Source organism: Cibotium barometz, chromosome 39 (assembly GCF_041138505.1).
Source record: "Cibotium barometz isolate CiBa-2024 chromosome 39, ASM4113850v1, whole genome shotgun sequence".
Classification (NCBI taxonomy): Eukaryota; Viridiplantae; Streptophyta; class Polypodiopsida; order Cyatheales; family Cibotiaceae; genus Cibotium; species Cibotium barometz.
The window spans coordinates 34,579,090-34,605,071 of record NC_141084.1 but is presented as its reverse complement, the minus strand read 5'-3'; the positions used below and the strand labels follow the sequence as shown (position 1 = coordinate 34,605,071).

The 25,982-nt window shown below is 45.8% G+C and overlaps 1 protein-coding gene across 5 annotated transcripts; it reads left to right on the top strand.

Moving 5' to 3' along the window:
* The first annotated feature begins 447 nt into the window (after nucleotides 1-447).
* On the top strand, nucleotides 448-25,225 carry LOC147616017 (uncharacterized). 5 transcript variants are annotated; one of them, XR_015262672.1, is made up of 4 exons: nucleotides 448-570; nucleotides 691-723; nucleotides 896-1,023; nucleotides 23,866-25,225. XR_015262672.1 is itself a non-coding variant. In XM_086778649.1 (3 exons), the coding sequence occupies exon 3, from the start codon at nucleotides 8,029-8,031 to the stop codon at nucleotides 8,692-8,694; it is 666 nt and encodes a 221-aa protein (XP_086634775.1). In that variant the 5' UTR covers nucleotides 448-570; nucleotides 691-723; nucleotides 8,019-8,028; the 3' UTR covers nucleotides 8,695-9,879. The 5 variants fall into 5 exon arrangements, 1 of the variants encoding a protein (XP_086634775.1); XR_015262671.1 differs by having other exon boundaries at nucleotides 691-1,023; XR_015262670.1 differs by lacking the exon at nucleotides 896-1,023 and having other exon boundaries at nucleotides 23,866-25,221.
* Nucleotides 25,226-25,982: the final 757 nt, after the last annotated feature.

Genomic DNA, 25,982 nt, shown 5'->3' with positions numbered 1-25,982 from the left:
CTTCATGGGCGCATTGAAGCTGTTTTTGAATGATGTCATCATTGTGACGATGAATTAGAAGTCGCCGTTCCTAAAGATCAAAAGTGCTTATCCTTGTGCTCTAAGGCTACCTTCACCACTTCATGGGCGCACTGAAGCTGGTTTTGAATGATGTCATCGTTGTGACGATAAATTAGAAGTCGCCGTTCCTAAAGATCAAAAGTGCTTATCCTTGTGCTCTAAGGCTACCTTCACCACTTCATGGGCGCACTGAAGCTGGTTTTGAATGATGTCATCGTTGTGACGAGATGAATTAGAAGTAGTCATTCCTAAAGCTTAGAAGTGCTTATCCTTGTGCATTAGAGCAGCATCCATATCAATTTCTTGAGACTACTTGGTGTTCTCAAGAGTTTGAGCCCATGACTCATGAGCTTGAACAGCTTGCCCCCATTCTAAAAATATTTTTTAAAAAAATATTAAAACAAGAGCGCGCGGCAAAAGCCCGATAGCGACATCGTCTCCGTCCTAGGGCTTACACGAGAGGGAACTGTTTCGAAGCACCGGAGGACAGCTTCAGTGGAGCAATTACAGGTGAAGAAAACTGAGAAACACTCTTCTTTGATCGGCGCACTCAGCTATTAGAAACCTAGGTTTTGGTCTTTATGCATGTGTTCCATGTATGCTCACAAACCCTAACCGTAATGGCTGCAGAGGAGGTGCATATTTTCCAACAAGTTTTGCCAGGTATTCCTTCTCCTGTCTCGATTTCTAGGTTTTCTGATCATCTTTACTTTATCCTTTGCTTTCTGCGTCCTTTTCTTTCATGGAAAACGCTGCTTCTGTTTCGATTTCTGGAGCAACCACACGCCATTGAAGCTGCAGAAGCTGTTTCTGATTTGCTTTTACTGACTTTTAGGTTACGCTTTTTGCACCAAGCGTGCTCTTATGAAACGCACGTGTTTTCTGTACGCTTACTAACGGATTACATAGGAAGCAAGTGTTCTCTGTAGATAATCCATAAATATAATCTGCTTTCTTTTTCAGGTATTCTTCCTCCCGGCTTGATTTCTCAGAACGGTGATTGAGTATATTTGTGTCCCTTATTGCTTGATCTGCGCATAATTGTGTTGCCAACTTACATCTTGTTCTATATAATTCTGTATCATCAACCTTACGTAGATTTAAAACTGCATCTCGATGCTTGTAGCTCATGATCTCTCAAAACCATCAGCTCATACATTTTTTGACAAATCTAAAGTTCTCTATATGGATTTAGCTCTACATGTTGTGGACACAGTGTCACCTTACACTATCGTGTAGCATACACTTCTGATGTTGGCCACTGTTGGGCATGCAGCTGTAAGATCTGTATTTGCACCTGCATTGTGCCTGTGATACAAGCAAAGAGACTTGTCATTCTGGCTCGGATGATTCAGTTTCTTGTATTTATTTGTCTGAACCTTACAAGTTCAACTCAACATCTGAAGGATAGCTCAGGCCATTAAGTTATTGGAGGATAGGTCAGGTCTGTGTGTGACCTTTAGGTAACTTTTGCAATCTTTTTCCACAAGTTGAAATCAGCAACGGAAGGATAGCTCTGGCTATTAAGTCATTGAAGGACAGATCATGTCCATGTGTGACCTTTAGGTGACTTTTGCAATCTTTAGCCACATCAAGCCTGCGGGAGCAACATCACAATATGCAAAACAGTCGTAGCGACAGAATTCATAACATTTTCTGGTCCTAAACAAGTTTTTGATCAACTCATAATGTAGGGTTTTGAGGAGTGTCCAACATCAGTTTCATGTGTTTTCCAGCATTTTGAATAACTAGTTTTCTTTGATACTACTACAAAGTGGGCATTATAAATCAGGGTAATGGAGTTGAAGGTGGGCATTTACCAATTTGTAAACTTGGATTTAAGGAATTGAAATGTTGACTCTCTTGATTTGTAAGCTTGGATGTATTCCAATCATATTAAGGTATATACACATTTTGAATCAGGGTGAGTCCTTTGTAAAGATGCATAATTATCTACAAAATATAGAAGTGTGTGTGTGTGTGTGTGTGTGTAAGCAGCTCATGCATAGAGTTCACTTTGAATTATCTCAAGGGTTTGAAAGTAACAACTTGGAACTAAAGCTTTGGCCAACAAACCATTTAAAGTACACTGCAGGAGGTAAGTTGTCAAGACTTTCCAGAGTTCAGTATCAGAAAAACCTTCTGGCAGGCTCCAAGCAAGTATCTCAGCTAGCGAGAGAGGGAGAACTCCATTTTTTGCTACTTGGGCTATCTTTCAATTTTGAACAGGTTGTGTCCCAATTATATTCAAATGATAGGCAAGGCTATTTTAGGTGAAAAAGTGTTACGTTCAAGTATTTTTTAAGCTTTGTGGCTATCACAAGAAGCCAAAAGGTCCATGCAAAGGATGGTTCATGTCTGCACAGGAATGAGAATGGATTGACTTTCTGCCCCCCACATATGGCAGGCTCTGTTTGTATCTCAACATGCTTGATTACTTCCTCAAATGTGTGCAGCTCCAGTTTTTGCTGGTCCCTTAATGCACAAAACAGAGGGATTGGCTTAGGCAATCTTCCCATGGCCAAGTTAGATGCAGCCTACCTTGAAGTGATGTTGATTATGTGATGAAATTGAGCTATCCACTAGTTTATAAGCAATTTTAGGTCTTACTACTCGCAACATATTTTCAGCTCTTCCAATAATCCTAGGCTCTGGTACAATTAAGTCATAGTATGATAGTTGAAGCCGATTACGACACACAACTTAAATAATTCCTGCAGGTGTTGCCCTTCTTGATGGTCTACACAGCCTAAACAACAAACAACTGTGCTTGGTAAAATAAAGGAGGGAACAATTGTGATTATGAGCTTGACTTGTCAACCTCATGTGATTAATAAATAGAAAGTGAACTAGATGAGGGATTTGATTTACTGGGTGTGCACGACTCTAAGAAACCAAGCGGCTGGGTGAGTTACCTCTTAATGATAGCACTTGCCCATCATAATGCTAAGCATTTGGCTATTTGATTTAGTGTCTTATTCATATGCACTGGATACCAACACATTTTAAGCTCCTCAAGTTCACGTGCCTCAGCAAGCATCTGCACTCAAGGTCATAACAATAATTGTGAGATAAGTAACTTAGGTGTACAAAACCACTGTATAGACTAGCTTTGCCACATGCCAAGCAACCACAAGACAAGCCAGAATGCTTAGCTTATAAAAAGCTCAGCTGCATGTCAAATAGGCATATGGGATGCCAAAAAGCCTTTTCAAGCAAAATATATTTGTTATAATCACAAACGAAAGCCTTGCCAAAAAGCCAGCATTGCAGCATCAGGCAAGAATATCACTTCGGTGTATAGGAAGGCAGTGATTCCAAGTCATGCCTTGCTCGGCATTAGGGAAGGAGGCACACCAAGCAACTTTTAGAGCGTCCCGCTTTCTTTACCTGGCCCACACGAGAATGCTTCAACAAAAAGGAAGTCAAATTGTTTATCTAGAGTCTCAAACTGTTGTTGGAAAGTTTCCCTTTGCGACCTTTTGAAAGCATTCAACAGTTAACTTTTGAAGCTTCTTTCTGAATTTTGAAGTACAAGGTAAATACATGATATAGGGAAGCCTTGTGAATGGAAGGGGAAATCTCTAGCATAGACAGATGACTTGAACCTTCTTGAGTGGGCTTCCCACAAGTAGGCATGGAAGGAGCACAGGAGATGGTTGATAACTTCGGAACTTCCTCTTGCCTAGGGGATTGATGATGGTATTTTTCTTCAGTGAAGTTTTTCTTGGCCTTTGTTAGAAGTCGTCTCCTGTCTGTATATTTACACCAGGGCCTTTGTTGTTGGTGTGCCCGCCCGATTTAGTGTTTTCTCATTTTTCCCCACTCTCCATATTTTCCCTATTTTTTTTCCTATTTTTACCAGGTGTGGGAGGTTGTTCTGTGGCTCATGGCTGATCCAAACATTGGGCGATTGCTGGTCTGGGTGTCCTGGATGGTGGCCGACTGCCCTTGCTAGTCCACGTCTCCATTTGTGTGCTGGTGGTTGACTGAGTCTTTGCTGGCCGACTAGAGACATGAGCAGGTCGTGAGCTTTTTGCTCCTGTTGGTTGCTTTTTGGGCTAGCCGACTGGCTCATAGGGGCCATATAATATGGCCCCTTGCCCCCACACATGTTGTATTTAGTCTTTGAGATTTTCTTGTGTATATTTAGCAGAGTTACACGGCTCTCTCTCTCTCTTCTTCCCTATTGTTGTATTTTTCTGCAGTGCACTTGCCCTCGTGTTCTCAAATTTTGTCTTCATCTCCATTGCATATTCTGACATGGTATTAGAGCTCTAGGCTCTTGATAAATCTTGGGAATTGTGAGCAAGAGGGGGGCTGTTCTGTTGTTGATTGGTGGATTGTTTTGGACCGTTCGGGAAGAGGAGAAGCAAGAGGAAGGTGGGCTGATTTGTTGGATAGCCACTTGCAGGTTTAAGTTCTTCTTTTTTCCCACCAACCCACCCTTTTCAGTTACACCCCCGCAATGGTAGATTTACTTGAGATGGTTGAGAGGCATGTGAAGATCCCGACACTCCCCACGTTCCTAGTGGACCGCCGTTAGTTGGACGGGAACAACCACGGCATATGGAAGGTATGATGGAATTTGTATTGGAGTCTTACGACCTTGTTGATTTCATTGTTCTTGGGGTTTGCATGGCCGGAGTTAGAGGAAGGGGAGGTACCCTCGATTCGGAAGGAATGCGAGACACATTCACAGTTGTGGGATCGTGTCAACGCCAGGGTCTGTTCTTTCATTTTCCTCAACTGCACACCGTAGGTAATCAATCATATCAAGCATATGACGTTGGCTAGAGGTATATGGCATCATTTGGCTTCTCTCTATAATAGGGTATCGCCCATGAAGAGGATCTCCTTGGAAGTATATATGCGGGTGATGAATCCTGTAAAGTCGTCGACGATTCGGGAGCACATCAACAAGCTGGAGGTACTTCAGTAGGAAGTTCTCTAGGCTGGGAAAGAGATATCATTGGAAGATATGACCATAACGTTGCTGGCACATTTGCTCTCTCAGTACTCAGCATTTTACTCTTCTTTGATTACCAGTGGCATGCTCAATACCATCACATGGGAGGAGCTTGTGCCCATGGTCTTGGACCAGGAGGAAAGTTTCACGAACCCTCCACAGGGTGGAGGTTCAGAGGCCTTAATTGGCCAACGGTCGAAAGACTAACAACAAGGGCAAAGGGAAGGCTTCACCGGAGAAGTCTTTTGAGAAGAAGTCCAACTCAGACCGCGAGAAACTGAAGGCAGAGAGGACCTGTAATGATTGTGGCAAGAAAGGCCACTATGGAGGTAGTGTCCCAAGTGGAGCATCGAGAAGGGTGCAAAATCCTCGGCAACAACCGTGAAGACTCCAGCTTTTGTGCACCTGGAGGTGATGGACACCGATGTTTCGTTTTCTACGAGCAGGGAGGAGGTTGGAGTACTCTTTGCTATGGATACTTGGGAGTGGATTCTAGACAGTGGTGCTTCCAGGCACACCACTCCTTTCCGTTCGGCTTTACAGGATCTTTGCAGGTATTCTGGTCACATTCTTATTGGGGATACATCCACTATCCCAATTCACAGTGAGGGCAGGTTGGAGATAGTTTCCGATGGCAGGCAGAGGGGGGAAGCATTCCTCCCAGGTGTTGTATGTTCCATCACTTGGCTCTCATCTGTTGTCAGTGCATCAGGTGCAAGACAGGCGTATGGGTGGAATTTGATGAGCATTTTGTTGCTCTCCGGGACAAGGCAACATGCCAGGTAGTTTGGGAAGGTGGAGTGGAGAATGGAGTTTACAAACTTTCAGCACTCTCTCTCCCAGGTCCTCAGTTTTGTGATGAGTGGTAGTCTGGTAATGGCCACTTAAGTGTGGATACGTTGCAGGTGTGGGCTTTCGGGGACCAGATGGTGGATAGCTTATAGTTGATGGCAGCAGTTGGCAAGAATTTTCTGGTACAGATGTTGGTAGTTCTTGTGTTAGTCCGTCAAAGAAAACTTTACAAGTAATCTATGCTTTGATGTCTCGTAGTATTCGGGACAGAAACTCCTGTAGATGAGGAAGTTCTTTTCACGGGGACCTATTGGAAAGCCAGGCAGGTGGTAGTTGATTACTTGCAGGTGGAGGTGGATGTTGCACATTCTCCAGGCTTTGTGGTTCTAGATTCAGAGGGGGTTGGTTACAGGTTTCCGAAGGCCTTGAGTGGTCTTCAGCAGGTTTCCAGGACTTGGCATCCCTCCGTAAAAGTTGTTGATTCTTGTGAGCAGTATGATGCCTTCTTGACTCAGAAGCAGAATGGTTGATTGATTTGGTTGATGTATACCAGATTAGACGGAAGCTTCCTGATGAGGTTGTTGAGCTCATGTTTGCAAAGGACTCTTTGGGAGGCAAGATTGCGTATCTTGTGGTTTTTGCAGCATGTGAAGGATCTTGGACTCTTTTACACAGGAGGGGGATTGATGGATGGAGTCAGACTCCACGGTTGGAGTGGCTTAGATTGGGGAGGAGAGCTAGACACGAGGACCTTGACATTAGGCTACAGTTTTTCCCTTGGCTCAGGAGCAGTTTTATGGAGCAGTAAGAGGCAGCCATCTATTGCCTTGTCATCGACGACAGAGGCAGAGTACCGGGTTGCTTGTGGTGCTGCTTGCGAGGTGGTGAGGTTGCAGAGGTCACTTGGTAGGATTGGGTTTCCACCGGTGGACCCCGAGGTCATCCAGAGGCACTTTGTTCGTGAAAAGATCGTTGCTGATGACATCTTGCTGGAGTTCTGTTCGACGGAGGACAGTGCGGTGGACCTCTTCACGAAGTCTATCTTAGGCTTTGCTCCGGCGGCACTCCAGCTCACTGGGGTTGGTTCCACATCCAGGAGCTGAGAGGGGGTGTTAGCAGTCATCTCCTGTTTGTATATTTACACCAGGGCCTCTGTTGTGGGTGTGCCCGCTCGATTTAGGTGTTTTCTCATTTTTCCCCACTCCATATTTTTCCCTATTTTTACCAGGTGTGGGAGGCTGTTATGTGGCTCCTGGCTGATCCAGACACTGGCTGACTGCTGGTCTGGGTGTCCTGGATGCTGGCCGACTGCCCCTGCTGGTCCACGTCTCCATCTGTGTGCTGGCCGACTAAGTCTTTGCTGGCCGACTGGAGACATGAGCAGGTCGTGAGCTTTTTGCTCCTGTTGGCTGCTTTTTGGGCTGGCTGACTGGCTCTTAGGGGCCATATAAAATGGCCCCTTGTCCCCACACATGTTGTATTCAGTCTTTGGGATTTTCTTGTGTATATTTAGCAGAGTTACATGCCTCTCTCTCTCTCTCTCTCTCTCTCTCTCTCTCTCTCTCTCCTTCTCTATTGGTGTATTTTTCTGCAGTGCACTTGCTCTTGTGTTCTCAGATTTTGTCTTCATCTCCGTTGCATATTCTGACAGCCTTAGCTAGTAAGAGGGCTCTGATGAAAATCCCACTCACAAATGTGCTAGTTTTGGGAGGGGTATTGACCCATTCAAGGAAGATGGAAGTATGTACAGAAGGGGCAAGAAAGAGATTGATATCTATAATGTTATTTTTATGGTTTAGAAGACTTTTCCTCTGCTTTGTACCACTTTTGCCAGGTTCCTGTTTCATCCATTCTAACTGCAAGTTTGACTTACGACACATGTACTTAAATAGGTGAAAGGATATTGGTCTTTTTTTCTACTCTAGGCTGAGACTGTAGGGACTAGGGAATTGAATAGGCAGGTACAGTTTAGATAGTTTATGTTTGTTGATCATTGAACAATCTGTCGATCTGAGAATATGTGCGCATGTGCGGGAACATGTGCATACACACATCTATGTAAACATGCAGTATATTCATAGAGGGAGGTGCCAAATTGAAATTAGTGCTTGATGATGTATAAAAAAACCCATCCTACAGTACATGTTTCCAGATCCTGCCAGCATTTGAAGGCATTATGACATTCTACCTTCTGCAGGGGGACAACCATGTCAGACAATGCAGAGAACATTGTCGCTAGCACTAAAGATGATAATCCTGAAGCGCTTGTAAAGAATGCAAAATTAAGAGTGACCACAGACGAATCATACATATCAGAGACTGAACCTGCAATAGATAACAAAGTTGACAAGAATAATGATTCTGAAGTGCTTCAGAGTACAGAAGTCAGAGTGACTAAAGCTGAATCCTACCTAGCACATAGTTCTTCTGAAGTGCTCCAGAAGGTTACGGAAGGCAGGGTGACTAAAGATGAGTCATTCATATCAGAGATTGAGCATGCAGCAGACACCAAAGATGGCAAAAGTGGTTCTGAAGCGTTTCAGAAGATCACAGATTTCAGAGTGACCAAAGATGATTTATATGTACGACAGCTTGAACACGCAAGATCCACGGTCTCTCCCCAGAGAATTGGAAACCTGACCAGGCAAATGAATGCAGCAAAGCATCACTGGCAAACAGCTAGCAGCAAAGATTTGGCTGCCATAATCTTTCAAAAGAATCTCCAAATCTTTGGAAATTGTGATCTGCCACCTCCTCAAAGTTGTATCCAGCAGCAGGACTTGGCAAGTCGTTGCTTTACCCCTAAAGGCAGTATGTTGTATGCTTCATGCTTTAAAAGAATCTCATCAGGTTTCCTTTCTTCATGGCTGTGAATCAACTCAACAGGAGAACAAAACTTTACCTGCATCTTCTTCAGTACTTCTTAGGCAGCATCCTCCACAAGTATCTCAGCTGCCTTATACAGGAGGACATATCACTTGTTCAAGGTTGAAGTCCATCCAAAGCTGTTATCTGATCCAAGAGTTTTTATCTGGAAGAGGGCCTGATGATAATTATCATATGTGATTATGCCCTTCGCATAAACAAACTATTCTCTTCTACTAACATATTAATCTTACAGCTTGGATGAAGGAGATACAAGCCATAATGCAGTTCAGCGGTATCTCTATTCAAGAGAGACACAGGCAGCAGCAGCTGAAGCCTCAAAAGAGAACATACTTGTGCATCTGCTGTTCAGACAAACAAACATTTCTTGCACCTACAGGAATTGGGTTCAGATGTATGAACTAGAGATGGAGTGTCGCAAGATGCAGATAAGAGACCCAGCTACCTTATACACAAAAACGCAGCAGAATTTCAAGGTGGAAGTAACATCCCCCTCTGTAATTTGATCCAATAAATCTTTTCTGGGGGATGATTTGAGTAAGCATAACTGGTCTTGTCCCATTTACAAACAAGTCAACTCATCCTACTTACATATTTTCTTACTGTTTGGGATGAAGTTACAGCGGGGAAGACCTGTGACGATAGACAAACACTTCTGGCTGCTACCCAGGGGCAAACAAGGGCAAAAGAGGCAAACTTAGCAATCAGATCAAACTTTTATAGGAACTCGTTTTAGAGAAGCAAACGCGTCTTGCATTCACAAGAAAGTCCTATGGCAAGATGTGGCGTGCAAATTGTAACCTCAGGATTCTAGATGTTTGTTACTTTTATTGCTTTTGAAGCACATTGTAAATAGGTGTAGTTCTGAAAAAGATGCAGTGGCAGCTCTTTCTAGCACTAAGACACGGATCTGTGATTCTGTAGACCTTAATAAGGTTATGTGGTGACATGATTTGGCTCATGGTTCAAGCTCTAGTGGTAAGAGCCATATCAATGTTATCCTTGAGCATGGGTCAGCTGTCATCAACTCACTGAGATGATTTTCTTTCTGTCAAAGTGGATTGGTTCTGCTTGGGCTACATATGTTGACAAGTGTGGTCCACTACTCATGAAGTTTTCAGTCTTGAACTTCTTGTATAGAATAGATATGATGTTTTTGACATTCAGGAAAGCCTTACTTCAGCACATAATTTCGTATGAAACACTTAAGTACACTTTCCCACAAATACCACAAATACTTTTCACCTCCTCTGCGTGGCAAGTGTGGACATTCCATTGCAAAGAAAAAAGAGATTCACTAAAAGATCGGACTACGAGCTAATGTTGTTGCTGGATTGTACACATTTCAACCTGTCACAGGCTTTGTTCGCCAAGGACTAAGGAAAAATGTCCAGTCATGAATATCCTGCTGTATGAAATGTTGTGGAAGGCCTTGGATCTTTGAGTGTGAGCCTCATAATCTGATGCTGAATTTTTTCACCAACTCCTAGGTCCTCTACATGTTTGTTTGGAACATTTTAAAAGAGACGTGGCTGCACTTTCTATATTGCATGCTCTATTTGGCTGCCCTTTTAATTTCTACCTCTGCCCATTTGGAAGTTTTCTCTGCCTTGATGGTCTCTACATGTCATGCTCCCTTCGAGGTACACGGGTATGTAAAGCTGCCACCTCAAGGCTCAACTTAATGTGGTCCACCCCTATTGTATTTGGTTTCCTGCACTCTCATGCATAGGGTTCACATCTCTTCCCGCTGTTGAAGTATCATTTTTTGTAAGTAAATCATGACACTCAGCAATTGCCTGTTTTATTGAAGTGAGTTCATTTATAAAAATCATATCTGTGAAATTATCTATAGTACTTATGCCCAACAGCCTACTTGCCTATGGATATGGTTCATTTGTTTGGAAAGGTTGTGCTCAGCAACCTTAGTGTGAGCTTTTGGCATGTACTTGGACTGACACACATCTATACTTTACTGTATCATGCATCTATATGTTGGTTTGATCCATACGAGAAAGCACCTATGACATGAGGCTCAAGTCCCCTATTGTTGATAACACAGTGCAGTTGTGCCACATGTAATAGGTTTCAAATCAGTGTCTTTTGTAGTTTCTACCCTGTTGCCATCAATTTTCAACACCGTTCACACGCTCTTATGCATAATTTGCCAGCCAATGCATGAAAAGTGTGCACTTAATCTCAATACACCCCAAAAATGGGTTATTTCAGGGGGCATGTTTAAGGTTGCAGATTTATGGCAAACTTTGTTGGACAAATCTCCTTTTTTAGGAAACAGGTTCCGAGATGGGACATGGGAGAGACATCTCAGTTGTGGGCCTGATTCTTCATGTGGGTAGGGAATTGGCCCATTGGGTCATGAGGCCAAAAGTAGTAGAAGAGTTCCATGTGATATTGAGCCATGGAAAAGACTAAAAGAAACTAAAAAGACTTATACAAAAGGATAGATCAGGTGTATGCCATTGTATCATCATCATCATCATCATCGTCGTCGTCATCATCATCATCATCATCATCATCATCATCATCATCATCATCATAGTGAGCATGTGAGTACATGTGAAAATGCGTATCAGTAGAGAGGAGAGCTCATGTGTGGTATCATCCTCATCCATTGAGAATATCCAGTATAGGGAAGTCTATGACTGTTGAGAGGCTCGCCATGTCCACCACAACTAGGGGAGTGTCTCCATATCGTCCGAGAATCTCCCCAATTTGGAGCTTTGTAGACCAAGGGCTTGTGGATGTTGAGTATGTTGTAGTTGGCCGCCAGCACGGACCAAGGTGACTCCATGTGGTTGAGGTGGGTTGTGGATTGGTGTGGTATGGTGACTGGTCCTCTTGGGTGGGTTTGTGGGCTCAGGTACCTCTTTGGGTCACCGACTGGTGTTGCCATTTTATATCTGAAAGAAGCTAGTTATGGTTTGGCTCTCCTTTCTTTGAGGAGGGAGTCTGCGTGCTAAGCTCCTTGAGGAGGCATTGTTGTTTGGGAAAATCGGTGATCTTCGATAGTGGACCAATTCCATCCTGTAAGAGGTAATGGAATCTCCCCCAAATCTCGTAGTATGCTGGGCATTTGCAAATGTATTGCGCTTCTGTCTTGAACTTTATAGATCAGAGTCTACAAATCCTGTCCTCTCTAGTAGCAATCCCCTTTGCTCTCCTTGTCTCCACTCCGAGGCGGTGAGATGAGATCCATATCTGCCCAATCGTGATATGCATGGCATGTGACATATGTCAGGGCAAGTATCTTGGCTGCTGGATGAAGCCTTTTGCTGACCCTCAAGAAGCGATCTCTATATAACTGCGGGTAGCTCTAAGAGTGCGAGCCTAGGGTGTGGCTGAGGAGATCAAATCCTGATGGATGAGATGGAGGGAGGGTGCATCTAGAGTGTTTTGGAAAGGTGGTAGGCGATTCATATGGAGCTCTTGTGTGAGAAACGAGCAGGTGATTTGAGCATACTATACTGGGGATACACCCCTTCTCTGCTAGCTGTCGAGACTCTTAAGCAAGCTTTGGTAACTTGTGGTTGTCCAGGGTGTGGAGGTGATGTATGTATGGCATTGCATGGAAAAGTGCATCTACCATGAGGGGGGTTGCTTGGAACTCTACCAGGATGATAGGGTGTGGTACCAACGTTTGCTCCGTATCATGCAGGAGAGAATCATAACCTGAAGCCTCTCAATCCTCCTCCAATCCTCTTTGCCAAGGTTTGGCCTCCTAGAAAGGGACCTCATAAAGCACCACTGGGGTTTCTAAGGTGTCAAAGAGCTTCTCTCAATACTAGATTCTTGGAAGTGTGTCTTAAAGCATTGTGAGGGCTAGAGTTGCATAACCTCTCGTCAATCTGGCCCAAGCTGTCGGGTGCATGGTGAAAAAGTGTGTCTTAAAGCATTGTGAGGGCTAGAGTTGCATAACCTCTCGTCAATCTGGCCCAAGCTGTCGGGTGCATGGTGAAAATCGGTCCAGAGAAGGCAACTCCCAAGTATACATAGGATGTGGCAGTATCCATGGCGTCTTCAATGTAGGTGAATTCATGCCTGGATGCTACTGAGTGAGAGATGTTAAAGATCATCACCTTGGGCTTCTCAAGGTTTAACCGTGAAGTCCAGTTGGTGGTCACAAAAGCTGTGCAGTCCATCCAAGTGACTTTGTAGTCTTGGAACGCTATCATCTGCATACAATAGGAGGGAGATCAAAGTGCTTGCTAGAGGAGAATTTGTGCCACCTAGCCTATCAATGAAGTCAAAGAGCTTAACAATGTAGAGCCCAGCAGAGAAGGCAGCCTTGTTTTGCCCCAATTGTACTCGAGATCTCGTGACATATCTCTTGGATCTTTGACCGTGTCAGAAATTGACTCATGCAGTGGAGGGACAGTTTCCAAAAGCTTTGTGGAAATTCAGTAAGCAACAGTAAACATGACGACTCTGTGATATGACCTCCTCAATGATAGCCCTTAGTGTAAAAATTGTTGTCTAGTATGGAGTATTGTCACGTGCACCCCGCACTTAGATGCCACGTAGACATATTTGTACAGAAGGTGCAGGACCTAGGATGGAAAACTGGTCCCATGTGAGCCCAGTGCAGGACGAGTTAGCTAGGGTTCCATTCGAGTCGTCCGAGGTTAGGTGTGCATTGTCCTGCACATGCGTCCAAGGTCAGGTTTGCATTGTCTTGCGCACATGAAACAGTGCCAGTCCGTGCTGTGAGTCTCCCTTTGGAATTATTTGAGTGGTTATGTGTATCCGGTATGTTTCTGGATGCCGGATCACTGTGTAGACAGTTAGGGTTTGCATATAGGAAAGGGGCCAGCCCATAGGGCTACCCCAAGGACAGATATGGGCATGGGGGAGGTGTAGAACCACCCCCATAGGGGCCAAGAAGGCCTTCGCTGTGCCCACCAGCCATGGGATGGTCATGGAAGGGCTGCAGGACAGCTCTAGGGCTCTTGGACAGATAGCCGACAGGTTACACAGCCCTTAGGGGACCGTAGGCCAAGTGTGGGGCAGCCCACACAAGCGGCCCAGCAGCCAGTAGCTTATGTGCATGGTGGCCAGCACCCTTAAGTGATACGCAGCATTTTTCAGCATTTAATGTTGTATTTTCTGGTCGTGGAGGAATTTTCAGACAGCCGATTGCTTTAAACCAGCCAACTAGCCTCCCTGGAGGGACATAATTCAGTTCATTTATCTCATAATTCACCAAGTTCTGAAGCTGAACAAAGGGCTAGGACAACCAAGGACAAGCTAACGCAGAAGGGGTGAAGGATTGAAGGTCAAGGGCAGAGATCTATCTCAGTCAAGAAGGTTCAGGTTTAGTCTTTTATTTCAGTTTTGCATCATTCTAATAAAAGCAAATACATCATTCGTGGTGGGGGCCCTACAGAGGGTATTCGGGACTCAATACTGTGTCCTCTTCTCCTTCTCTCTCTCTCTCTCTCTCTCTCTCACTATTTTCCTTGAGGAGAGCAGCGGAGACCAGATTGACCAGAGCTTATGCAGCATTGGGGAGGCTAGAGAGGATGTGTTCGCAGGTTCAGTTTCAGGAACCTCGAACAAAGCTCTGGCTCTTTGACACTTTGGTCACTTCAGCCATGCTGTATGGAGTGGAGATATGGGGACCCTCAGTGGATCACCACAGCCGACGAGCTGGTAGCATTGATGGATGGAGACGTATGGAGAGGTCCTTGGTTTCTATGATTTCTCGGATGATTAGGGCCAAGGCCTCCGTACCACATGATATTATCTGTGCACAGATGGCTGCCCCCCCATTGGTAGTAGAGGCACTCACTCGATCAGTCTCCTTTATACATAGCACTTGGGCTCTCCCTAGAGACAGATATGCTCGCTTAGCCCTGGAGTCTTCACGACAGTTGGCATCACAGGGAGACTGTCACGTGCATCCCGCACTTGGATGCCACGTAGACATTTCTGTACAGAAGGTGCAGGACGTGGGATGGTGAACCGGTCCCATGTGAGCCCAGTCCGGGACGAGTCAGCCAGGGATCCATCTCAGTCTTCCGAGGTCAAGTGTGCACTGTCCTGCACATGAAACAGTGCCAGTCCGCGATGTGAGTCTCCCTCTAGAATGATGTCAGTGGTTCTATGTATCTGGTTTGGTACCGGATGCTAGATCACTGAGTAGATTAGGTTTAGGACAAGGGGCCAGCCCATAGGGCTACCTCGGATCTGAGTGTGGGCACGGGAATGGTGTAGAACCATCCCCATGAGGGCCAGGAAGGCCCAGGCTGAACCCACCAGCCATGGAGGGGCTGTAGGACAGCCCTAGGGCACAGATCAGGCAATCTCCAGGAGATTACAGCCTTTATATGGCTGTAGGGCATGTATGGGGCAGCCCATACAGGCTGCCCAGCCCTGGGATTGTGGACAAAAGATGTGTCCAGCCCTTCAGAAGCAAGCGCCTGATGTCCAGTCAGCCAGGAAGAGATGCGCAGACATTATGGGATTTTTCCAGCATTTTTGGGGATTTAATTCAGCATTTATTGCTGAATTTACTCAGTCGTGGAAATATGATGCTGGCTGCCTGTTTATCAGCTGGCCAACTGCTCATGATGGGAAGTATAAATAGAGGAAGCCACAATCCCATAATCCATCTCAGTTTTCACCAAGTGCTCAAGCCAATCAAGGGCCAGTCAAGCCAAGGAGATTGCCAAGCAAAGGGGTGGACTTCTGAAGGTCAAGGGCAAGATTTTCCAGCCAAGAAAAGGTCAAGTTTTCTGTATTTGTTTTCAGATTTACATCATTCTAATAAAGCAAATACACCATCCGTGGTGGGGGCCCTACAGAGGATAATTGGGACCCAATACTGTGTCCTCTCCATCTCCCCCTTCTCTCTCTATTTTTTGCACATCTCCTTTCAGTTTGTGCGTTAATTCCGTCACGAAAAGAGTGCTGATTTCTGAGTTTTGAAGTACCGATCCTTCTCCGAAGCTTTCGCATATTACAATGGTATCAGAGCCTACTTCAAGGACAAAGATTCAGCAAAGAAAACCAGAAAATTTTTCGCTCGTGTGGTTGGTTTTTAGACGCCGGTGGACTACCCTTTTCGGAGTGACTCCTGTCCCTCGAAGGACGGTTGGTTTTTAGCCTCCAGAAGCCTTCGGAAGTCTCCCACACAGATAGTGGATGGTCAGATTGCGTTCCGGAAAAGAATTGCATTTTCCCGCTATGGCGAGTTTCGGCGACGAGAGAGAACCAGAACCATGGGACCAGAGTGCACCAGGCAGCCCAGCTAGGGCACCCGGCTTGAGTGTCACAAACATGTTCTAGCAGATGATGCGAGCAATCGCAGACCAGACAACCAAGTTGGATGAGCAGAAGGCGCGGATTTTGGCTCTGGAGGAGCGTTCTCGCTCTCCAGCGTCGCGTTTTTCATCTCCTTCTCCCTCTTCTTTCGTATCCCAGATACCGGATCCTCGTCCACAGGGACTCTCTCGCGGGGTCACAGCCGCAGCCAAGCTCCTTGCTTGAGATGCAGATGCGTGCATTGGAGATTCGACAACGAGAAGACGACGCCATGCGACGAGTGGAACACGAGCGTTACCTCAGAGCTTTGGACGCCAGATTGACACCGGCGGCGCCCTCGAATCATTTTCTCGAGAAAATGAATTTCAGTATGTATAATGGTAAACTCGATCCCACTACTCTTTATTCATGGTTACATCAATTTGAAGCTTACTTTGCCGCAGCTAGGAAAACAGATACTGACAAAGTGATCTTACCTAGTTGGTACTTGGAAGGTGAGGCCATTCCTTGGTGGACTCAGTGGGCTCATGTCCACACCAGAGCAGGTATGGCAGCTTATGTGTGGGATGAGTTCGTCCGCGATCTTTCTACCGCCCCACTAACTTGAGCGACTCGAAGACGAGTTCAGGGGAGCGCGTCAGAACGCGCAACCAGTCCTTCAGTTTGCCAATAAAATTTCGACCTTGTGTCTGCAATTAGGCTTATCTAATACGGACAAGAAAGGGCAGTTTTTGTATGGCCTAGACACGCAAATCCAATGGGAGGTGCGTATGTTTAGGCCAGCCACCTTTGAGGACGCACTCTCGCTTGCGCAGAGTGCAGAAATGGAACACAATGGTGGCAAGCCCAAGACTTCCCAGCCGGCTTCTCCCAAGGCTAACGCCTCAGGGGGCAAAAGCCAGAACCAGATGGGGTCTTCCCTAGGATAGAGCCCGGGAGCCTCTGCCTCCAAGAACTCGAACAATGCGTCTGAGCTTACTCCAGATCAGAAAGCGGAGGCAGGCAAGACATGTGGCAAGTTGAGTGCTGAGGAGCTTTCTCAGTACAAGAAGGAGGGTAGATGTTTCTTTTGTCACACAAAAGGACATACTTCTCGGGATTGTCCGAAGAAGCCTCCAAAGGCCGCCGCCGCCTCCACAGCTTCCGTGGTGGTGAGCACAGCTCCCACACAGACCCCAGCGGCTACCCCTAGTTCTTCAACCCCCGGTGCTTCAGTTGGAGCAATTATTAGCCAGGAGCTCGAAGATAAGCAGAAGGGCGCCCATGACCAAGAGTATGAGTGCAACGAATTGCTCAAGTCCTTTGGCTACATAGGTGGCCAGAGAGTCGTTGTCTTGTTTGACAGCGGCAGCACGGAGGATGTGATCACGGAACAGGCCGCTAGGCATGCTCGTTTCGAGCTGACTCCGGTGGACAAACAAGTTGAGGGTTTTAGCACAGGTATGACAAAAAGCTCTAGGTGCTAAGTTAGTGATTCAGGGCATAGAGTTTGTGCGTGACTTTATGGTTGCCCCTCTTGTAGGAGCAGACATAATTTTGGGTATCCAGTGGTTTCACAAGTTTCTTCCTGATGTCAAGTGGGACAAGCACACGTTCCAGATCGATCAGAATGTGTCAAACACCCCGGTGACCATTAAGTGTGAGCCAGGTATTCCAAACCTTCCGCTCATAAGCCACTTGGCAGACTAAGCGAGCAGTCAGGAAAGGCGCACAGTGTGCGATGATTTACATCCAGACAGCCTAGACGGTGGCCAGTGCTTCCGAGAAGTACTCGGTTCTCCATGAAAAGTTCCAGAAGATTTTTCTTCGGGACAGTCTCCCTCCCCAGCTCCCCCGTCCAGACCGGAGGATCACAAGATTGACCTCCTCCCAGGCTCGGAACCCCCGAGCAAGTTTCCGTATCGCCTTTCTAAGGCAATGGAATCGGAGTTGGACCGCCAACTCCAAGAATTGTTGCAAGCTGGCTTCATCCGCCCCAGCGTGTCGCCATTTGCAGCACCGATCTTGTTTGTCAAGAAGAAAGATGGGTCTTCTCGGTTGTGTGTCGATTATCGTGCACTCAACAAGCTGACTATCAAGAGCAGATTCCCGATGCCTCGAATTGACTATATTCTCGAGACGTTGAATGGAGCTAAGGTGTTCTCTAAATTGGATTTAAAGAGTGGGTACCACCAAGTACGGATTGTAGAGGGGGACATCCCCAAAACAGCCTTCCGTACAGAACGGGCCCACCATGAATTTGTGGTCATACCATTTGGTTTTGACGAACGCCCCAGCTACATTTAACCGCATGATGATGCGTATTTTCAGGGAGTTGATTGGAGAGTGTGTGTTCATATTTCTGGACGACATACTCATATTTTCAGCTACAGTTGAGCAGCATGACATTGATGTGGAGAAAGTCCTTAAGTTGTTGGAAAGCAACGAGCTCTATGTCAATGAAAAGAAGTCAGAATTTTATCTGTTCTAGGTACATTACTTGGGATAGATAATTAGTGCTGAAGGCATTCGACTTGATCCGGCTAAAGTGGCCGAGATTGTTAACTGGGAAGTACCTCCTCAGACCGCTTATGACATTAGATCATTTGTGGGTATATGCCATGCATATTCCACCCACATTGACAAGTTTTCTGATCTCTCGGCAGACCTCACCGATCTGCGAAAGGGAGTGAAAACAAGAAGGCAAAAGATTCGAATGACTCCACGAGCGTTGGAGGCATTCCAGAACCTCAAGGTGGCTTTATCAGAAGCGCCTTGTTTAGCCCTTGTCTCGTGGGACGAACCATTTCAAGTGATCACCGATGCGAGTAACATCGTAATTGGAGGTGTATTGCAACAGAATGGTCATCCGGTAGCTTACATGTCTCGTAAGTTATTGCCCGCCAAAAAGAACTACTCAGTCTATGATCGTGAACTCCTAGCAGTTATACAGGCCTTGAAACATTGGAAACATTTCCTGTATGGTCGTGACTTCGAGGTTCGCATTGACCATCAGGCATTGCGTTGGATTCAGACGATGCCAAGTGCACAGTGGAGTGATCGACAACACCGCTGGAGTCAGATATTCCAGCAGTTCGGTGGTATGATTGAGTACCTTCCAGGAAAGGCCAATCCAGTGGCCGATGCTTTGAGCAGGAAGGGACAAGTATCTGCGATTCAGACCACTAGACTTGACCTTGTTGGTACAGGACTAGAAGACATGAAGCACATGTACGCGGATTCCGAGGAATTCTGTACACAGTGGTAACAGGCATTGGATGCCACAGGACCATGCCATTTTCTGATACGCGATGGTTGGCTTTTCTACAAAGGCCGACTATTTGTCATGAAATCATTCCGGGCAGCTCTTCTCCATGATGCCCATGACGCCATTACAGGTGGTCATAGGGGCATGAATTCGACTCTGGAGAAATTAGAACGGCAATACTATTGGCCAAAGATGAGGCGTGATGTGTTTACATATGTACAACGCTGTGACATTTGTCAAAAGGTGAAAGCTCCTCGTGGAAAGAAGATAGGGTTGTTACAGCCCTTGCCAATTCCTGAGGGTCCTTTCCAGGACATTTCGATGGACTTTGTCACAAATCTGCCTCCCAGTCCGAGTAAGCGTAATATGCAGTGTTTAACTATTGTTGATAGGTTCAGCAAATTTGTTATGCTTATTCCTTGCAGGGTCAATGTGACCGTCGAGGATGTTGCCCAGCTATTCATTCGGCATTGGTACCCGATTGGCGGGATTCCTAGGACCATAATGTCAGACCGAGATGCCAAGTTTACCAGTCATTTTTGGAGCGCATTGTTTGATAATTTTGGTACTAAGTTGAATTTTTCCAGTGCATTCCACCCACAGACAGATGGCCAGACAGAGATATACAACCAGTTGGCCTTTGATGTGCTGAAGTGTTATGTCCATGATCAGCAAGGTAAGTGGAAATCGTTTTTGCCTTTAGTTCAAGCTGTTTTGAATGACTCTTTTTCTTCAGCTATTGGCAGGACTCCATATGAGGCAGCGTTTGGAAGGCCTTTCCAGTCGTTGTTAACCAGGACTTCATCTTCAGTACCGGAGGCGAACAGAGTGACGGAGTCTTACCAGGAGATCCTAGAGTCCGTTAAAGACAGATTGGCTAAAGCGCAAGAGGCCTACACTCCACAGGCCAATAAAGACCGAAGGGACATGAAGTTTTCGGAAGGGGATTGGGTGTATCTTCGGATTATGAAACAAAGATTGAAGCAGGTGGGCAAGCGATGCCCAAAGTTGTCTTTCAGGAGCTTCGGACCATTTCCCATCCGGAAAAAGATTAATGAGGTGTCTATGCAGTTAAAGCTACCTCCGAGTTGGACTATGCACGATGTATTTCATGTCAGTTGGTTAAAGCCATATGCAGGTCCACCCCCTTCAGAGGTCAAAGACGAAGCGGAACCAGACATTATTGATGAAGCAGAGTAATGGTTCCAGAACAGATCCTTCTGCACCGTTTCAAGCATGGCTCAGGCCGAAGACTACGACAGTTTCTCACGAAGTTTCAGGACCGAGGAACTCATGAAGCGGTATGGCTCGACAAAGAATTTTTCGAAGACTATCCGGCATTATTGACGGATTATTTGGAGGCTATGCACCTTCCGTCAAGTTAAGCAGAAGGGGATGTCACGTGCATTCCGCACTTGGATGCCACGTAGACATTTCTGTACAGAAGGTGCAGGACCTGGGATGGTGAACTGGTCCCATGTGAGCCTAGTCCGGGACGAGTCAGCCAGGGATCCATCTCAGTCGTCCGAGGTCAGGTGTGCACTAACTTGCACATGAAACAGTGCCAGTCCGCGCTGTGAGTCTCCCTCTAGAATGATGTCAGTGGTTCTGTGTATCTGGTTTGGTACCGGATGCCAGATCACTGAGTAGATTAGGTTTAGGACAAGGGGCCAGCCCATAGGGCTACCCCGGATCTGAGTGTGGGCACGGGAATGGTGTAGAACCACCCCCATGAGGGCCAGGAAGGCCCAGGCTGAACCCACCAGCCATGGAGGGGCTGTAGGACAGCCCTAGGGCACAGATCAGGCAATCTCCAGGAGATTACAGCCTTTATATGGCTGTAGGGCATGTATGGGGCAGCCCATACAGGCTGCCCAGCCCTGGGATTGTGGACAAAAGATGTGTCCAGCCCTTCAGAAGCAGGCGCCTGATGTCCAGCCAGCCAGGAAGAGATGCGCAGACATTATGGGATTTTTCCAGCATTTTTGGGGATTTAATTCAGTATTTATTGCTGAATTTACTCAGTCGTGGGAATATGATGCTGGCTGCCTGTTTATCAGCTGGCCGACTGCTCATGATGGGAAGTATAAATAGAGGAAGCCACAATCCCATAATCCATCTCAGTTTTCACCAAGTGCTCAAGCCAATCAAGGGCCAGTCAAGCCAAGGAGATTGCCAAGCAAAGGGGTGGACTTCTGAAGGTCAAGGGCAGGATTTTCCAGCCAAGAAAAGGTCAAGTTTTCTGTATTTGTTTTCAGATTTACATCATTCTAATAAAGCAAATACACCATCCGTGGTGGGGGCCCTACAGAGGGTAATTGGGACCCAATATTGTGTCCTCTCCATCTCCCCCTTCTCTCTCTATTTTCTGCACATCTCCTTTCAGTTTGTGCGTTAATTCCGTCACGAAAAGAGTGCTGATTTCTGAGTTTTGAAGTACCGATCCTTCTCCGAAGCTTCCGCATATTACAGAGACGGATCATGTTGGTATGCACAGATGACAGCTTGGTTCCAACTGCATGGCTTTAGTATGGATAGGCTACCTCCATTTCAGTACTCCCTGGATGCACCCTCCCTCTCTCACACGGGCAGAGATTACCAGACTTATCAGGCAGGACTTAACTCAGCTGGACATTAGGAGGACATGGATACAGCTGACACACGAGCTTGGTACGAAGATGGCTTTCTATAGAGATCATCTTCTCCAGCTCACGGAGGATGGGTTTGTGATTAGACCCAGCTACATGGATACTCATCTTTCTCATGGGGTACGGTGTGCTATTGGTCAGATGCGCACATCCTCACACCAGCTAGAGATTGAGACTGGCAGATTCAGAGGAGTACCCGCTGAGGCTAGGATTTGTCAGCTGTGCCAGATGGAGCTAGAGACAGAGTTACATTACATATGTCACTGTCCAGTATATTATGAGATACGAGGCCGTTTTCACTGCCTGTTCAGAGAGGGCTTTGGACCACTTTCTAGAGTCATGAGATACCAGGATCAGAGATGCCTCGGATTGTACTTGCTGGAGCTGCGTAGACATAGAGAGGGTCTCCTGAGAGGGAGGGGATCAGAGAGGGAGACACACCTACAGAGGCAGATTACAGACTTTTTTCCAGAGATTGAGCAGTCAGGCCAGCAGGCATTGCAGCTAGCACCAGAGTACAGCCGCACCAGAGGTACACTGATTGATCGGGCTATAGAGCTGGGGCGGTCGAGGCGCCCCAAGATGAGAGGCCCATCTCGACACCGGCGGAGACAACAACAGAGGATCAGGACCATACTAGCACGGCATGGGAGACGTCCAGTCAGAGTACTCACCATGGAGGACATTGAGGATATCCGCCATCGACCGATGAGAGACATCTTTGGATAGTGATGTGTATGATGGTTACCTTTGTTGCTGGAGTTTTCCTCCCAGATGTTATCCATTAGGAGCTCATAGTACCGTACTTTTCCTCATAGTTGTTTCAGTTTCAGTTAGTTGTTTAGTTGTTTTTAGCTTTCCTTACACAGACATTGTATCAGATCCACCAATTGTTGTAACCTTTTTGGTCTCATAGGTCATTTTGGCCTTCTGAAGACGTTAATATATCATTTCATTTCATTTCATTTTCTCTCTATTTTTCTGCACATCTATCTTCAGTTTTGTGCGGCGTTAATTTCGTCTCGCGACAAGTGTGCTGTTTTTTCTGAGCATTGAAGTTACCGATCTCCCCCGAAGCTTCCGCATGTTACAAGTATGGCCTTTGGAAACCAGTTTGCCTTGTGGCCTTGTATCTATGCATCTCCGCCATGGAGCTAAGCTTTGACTTTAGCACCGATCCCTAAAGTTCGGCCAGTGTGTGGCTAATCATGATAGTCTTGTAGTTGCCGGGATTTGGGTCCTTGGTTTTGAGGATAGGGGTGATGGTGTTGGTGGACATAATGTATCGGACATGAAAATGTATATTGCTTTTTTGTATTTGTTTCCTGCATTGTACATACTCTACGTATGTGTTCTTTCTTGGGATGTGCTTTGCCTTGTCTCTATCCAAAGACAATGTGAAGCCACTCTCAATTTGCCGACCCCTATCTGCATGGCATGCGATATGTGACGGTTGAGAGACACTTGGAAATCTAGCTAGCAAAGGGAGGATATAAGCAAATAATCAAGCTCATAATTGGATAACCAAGGTAATTAGAACTCAATTAAAAAGAGGTTTAGCCAGATAATTAAAACAAGAAGAATCTTGTCAATCTATTCCATCTAATTCTCAACTCAAAATGAGAGTTTGAAGTACATCCTTTATAATTGTTACAATTAGCATGTGACTAGTACTTTCAATGTTACTAGCACACATCATGTAACTAGTACAACTCAGAGCATCGGCATCGGATTTTGACTCAAGCACAACATTCAGTTAAGGTACAGTTATTGTCAAGGCTATGATAGTTAATATTTGCTTGATGTAGATTTTGCAGCTCTTTACTTTAAATTCAAAACTTTAGAGTTCTCTTTAGTTTTTTGCAATGGTTGATCTCTTTTAGGCCTTTTACCCTATGTTCTCAATGCATCAAAGACTTAAAGCCTCAGGGTTTGAAAAACCTGAATACTAAGACAATAACACTGCTTGCTGTTTGCAGGTTAGAGGAAGGGGATGGGCCGCTGCTGCTATGGAGGCGGGCCTCGATGTCGCCTGTGGGAGTCGTCATTTGCTGCCATGTTGAGTAGAGGCCGTTGTTGCACCCCTGAGAGCAACAGTTAGCCTGCAAAGATACACGCTGTTGGAGCTTTGATGAGCTGGAGAAGCTGAAAGTATGAGGGGCTGCCGGCGCTGCACTTGCTCTCTGTATCTCTCATGCTGCTGAGCTGTGCCGAGCAAGGATCTGCTCAGCTGGCCGTTATTGCCTGTGTCTGCCCGAACAGAAGAGGATGCTGCCGAGTAGTGTGATGCCTGTAGACTGGATTCACATGGGAGGTTGCCAAGGCCACTGCCCAGCCCTTCTATTGTTCTTGGTGTCTGCAGCTTCATATGCTTGTGCAACATTAAGCTGTTGAAGCTGTCATGTCTGTGGCGACGTCACACGTGAAGGCGTGGAGCTGTTTCTCAGAGCTGTGGAATGCGGAGAAAGGAGTAGACCATGTTTGCTGCACAATAGTATCCGAGTATCAACAGATGTAGATTAGCTCAGGTTCGCGAAGATTGGATGCTTAATCTTGAGCAGGTTAAAATCTTTAACTTAAGTCTCTTTGGACGAGGAGCAATTGCCAATAGTTGGGCTACTGTGGTGGGAAGTTGCAACGGCACACAGGTGACACCGTTGGGCACATTGGTGGAGTTCACATTGCAGGGCAAAGGGGCTAGTACAATGAGAATTGAGTTTGATGGAAGGGAACAACATGCCAATAATGATGACTTTCAAGGACATAAAGGGACATGCAGGGTTGCAAGATGCCAGCATGGACAGATGGCACAGCATTGCTATTCAGGTGCCAACCCCAACATCTGCAGGTACACCTATCACTATCCCACTAGCATCTTCATGTGCTTTGGTGCTCACGACCATACCATTGCCTTCTACTGTGAGCTTTTCCTATATCCAATAATGACACCACTTTCTTCTTTTTTGCTGACCTACACCGATTTTTTTGCTTATCATTGTCTGCTTTAACCCTAGTTGGAATTTATTAGAGCTCTTCCAACTTCCAAGCAGTTCCAAGGTTAGGCATATCTACTGCATAAACGCAAGATAAGAGAGGAGAGAGACATAGGGGAGAGACATACACTAACTCTTGATCGGGTCCCAAAGCTCATTGAAGGATTCCCAACTTGTGCTGTATCTGCATATCTATTACATATTAACCATGGACAACCAAGGCACAAGGAGAGGAGAGAAAAAAGAAATCCTGGATTTCTAAAAAATAGGAGGAAAAAATCCATTCGATTATACCCTTGTATTCTGGCTTCCGTTCGTGATTTGACCCTTTGTATTCCATCTTCCGTTCTTGCGTTTTGCTTCTTAATGTCTTTGCAACAACGCGCGGGTTGAATACTAGTATTATGGTAAGGAGAGATATGTACAACAGATCTCTGATCTTGAACTTTTGATGTCTCCTTTCTTGCTTGTTGACTTTGGCCTGTGGTATCCAAACTGTCCAATAGCCAAGCTTGCAGGTGTGCATTGCATTTTCGTTAGAACAATAATGTGACTTTTGGTATTCTCTGGAATCCCCTTAGTCTTTTGTTTAGTGGATTGCTGTTGTCTAGGCCTTGGATGCTCTTGAAGATGTTTGGATCCAAACCCCCAATTGGGAGATGAGATGAGGGAGGAACATGGGCTTATTTGTAGTATGAGCAATCTGAAGAACGGATTGTGTTCCATGCCACAACTGATTGCACCTAAGGGTGGCACATACTCTCTTGCTTGTACTATGCATGCACAACAAGAGTTTGCTTTGCATAAAGTGCAGAGTAGCATAATAACAAAGTGAGTCAAGCTCTTGCTTGCATAGCAAGCCAGTAGTAGCCTGAACTTTCTCTACTCCTCTTCTGCTTTGGCTACTCTTAGAGAGAGGCTACAATGGTGGAAACAACTACACTGGGGGCTTGTGCTACTAGATAAGTCCTTCGTTTTCCCTAGTGAAGAAAGGGCCTAAGAAGGCTACATGGCATTCAATACAAGTCGCCTATAAGATACTCTCATCTCTCCCTTGAAGGGTGTGAATGATGTTCTCAAATGAAACGGATCGTCTTCGTAGA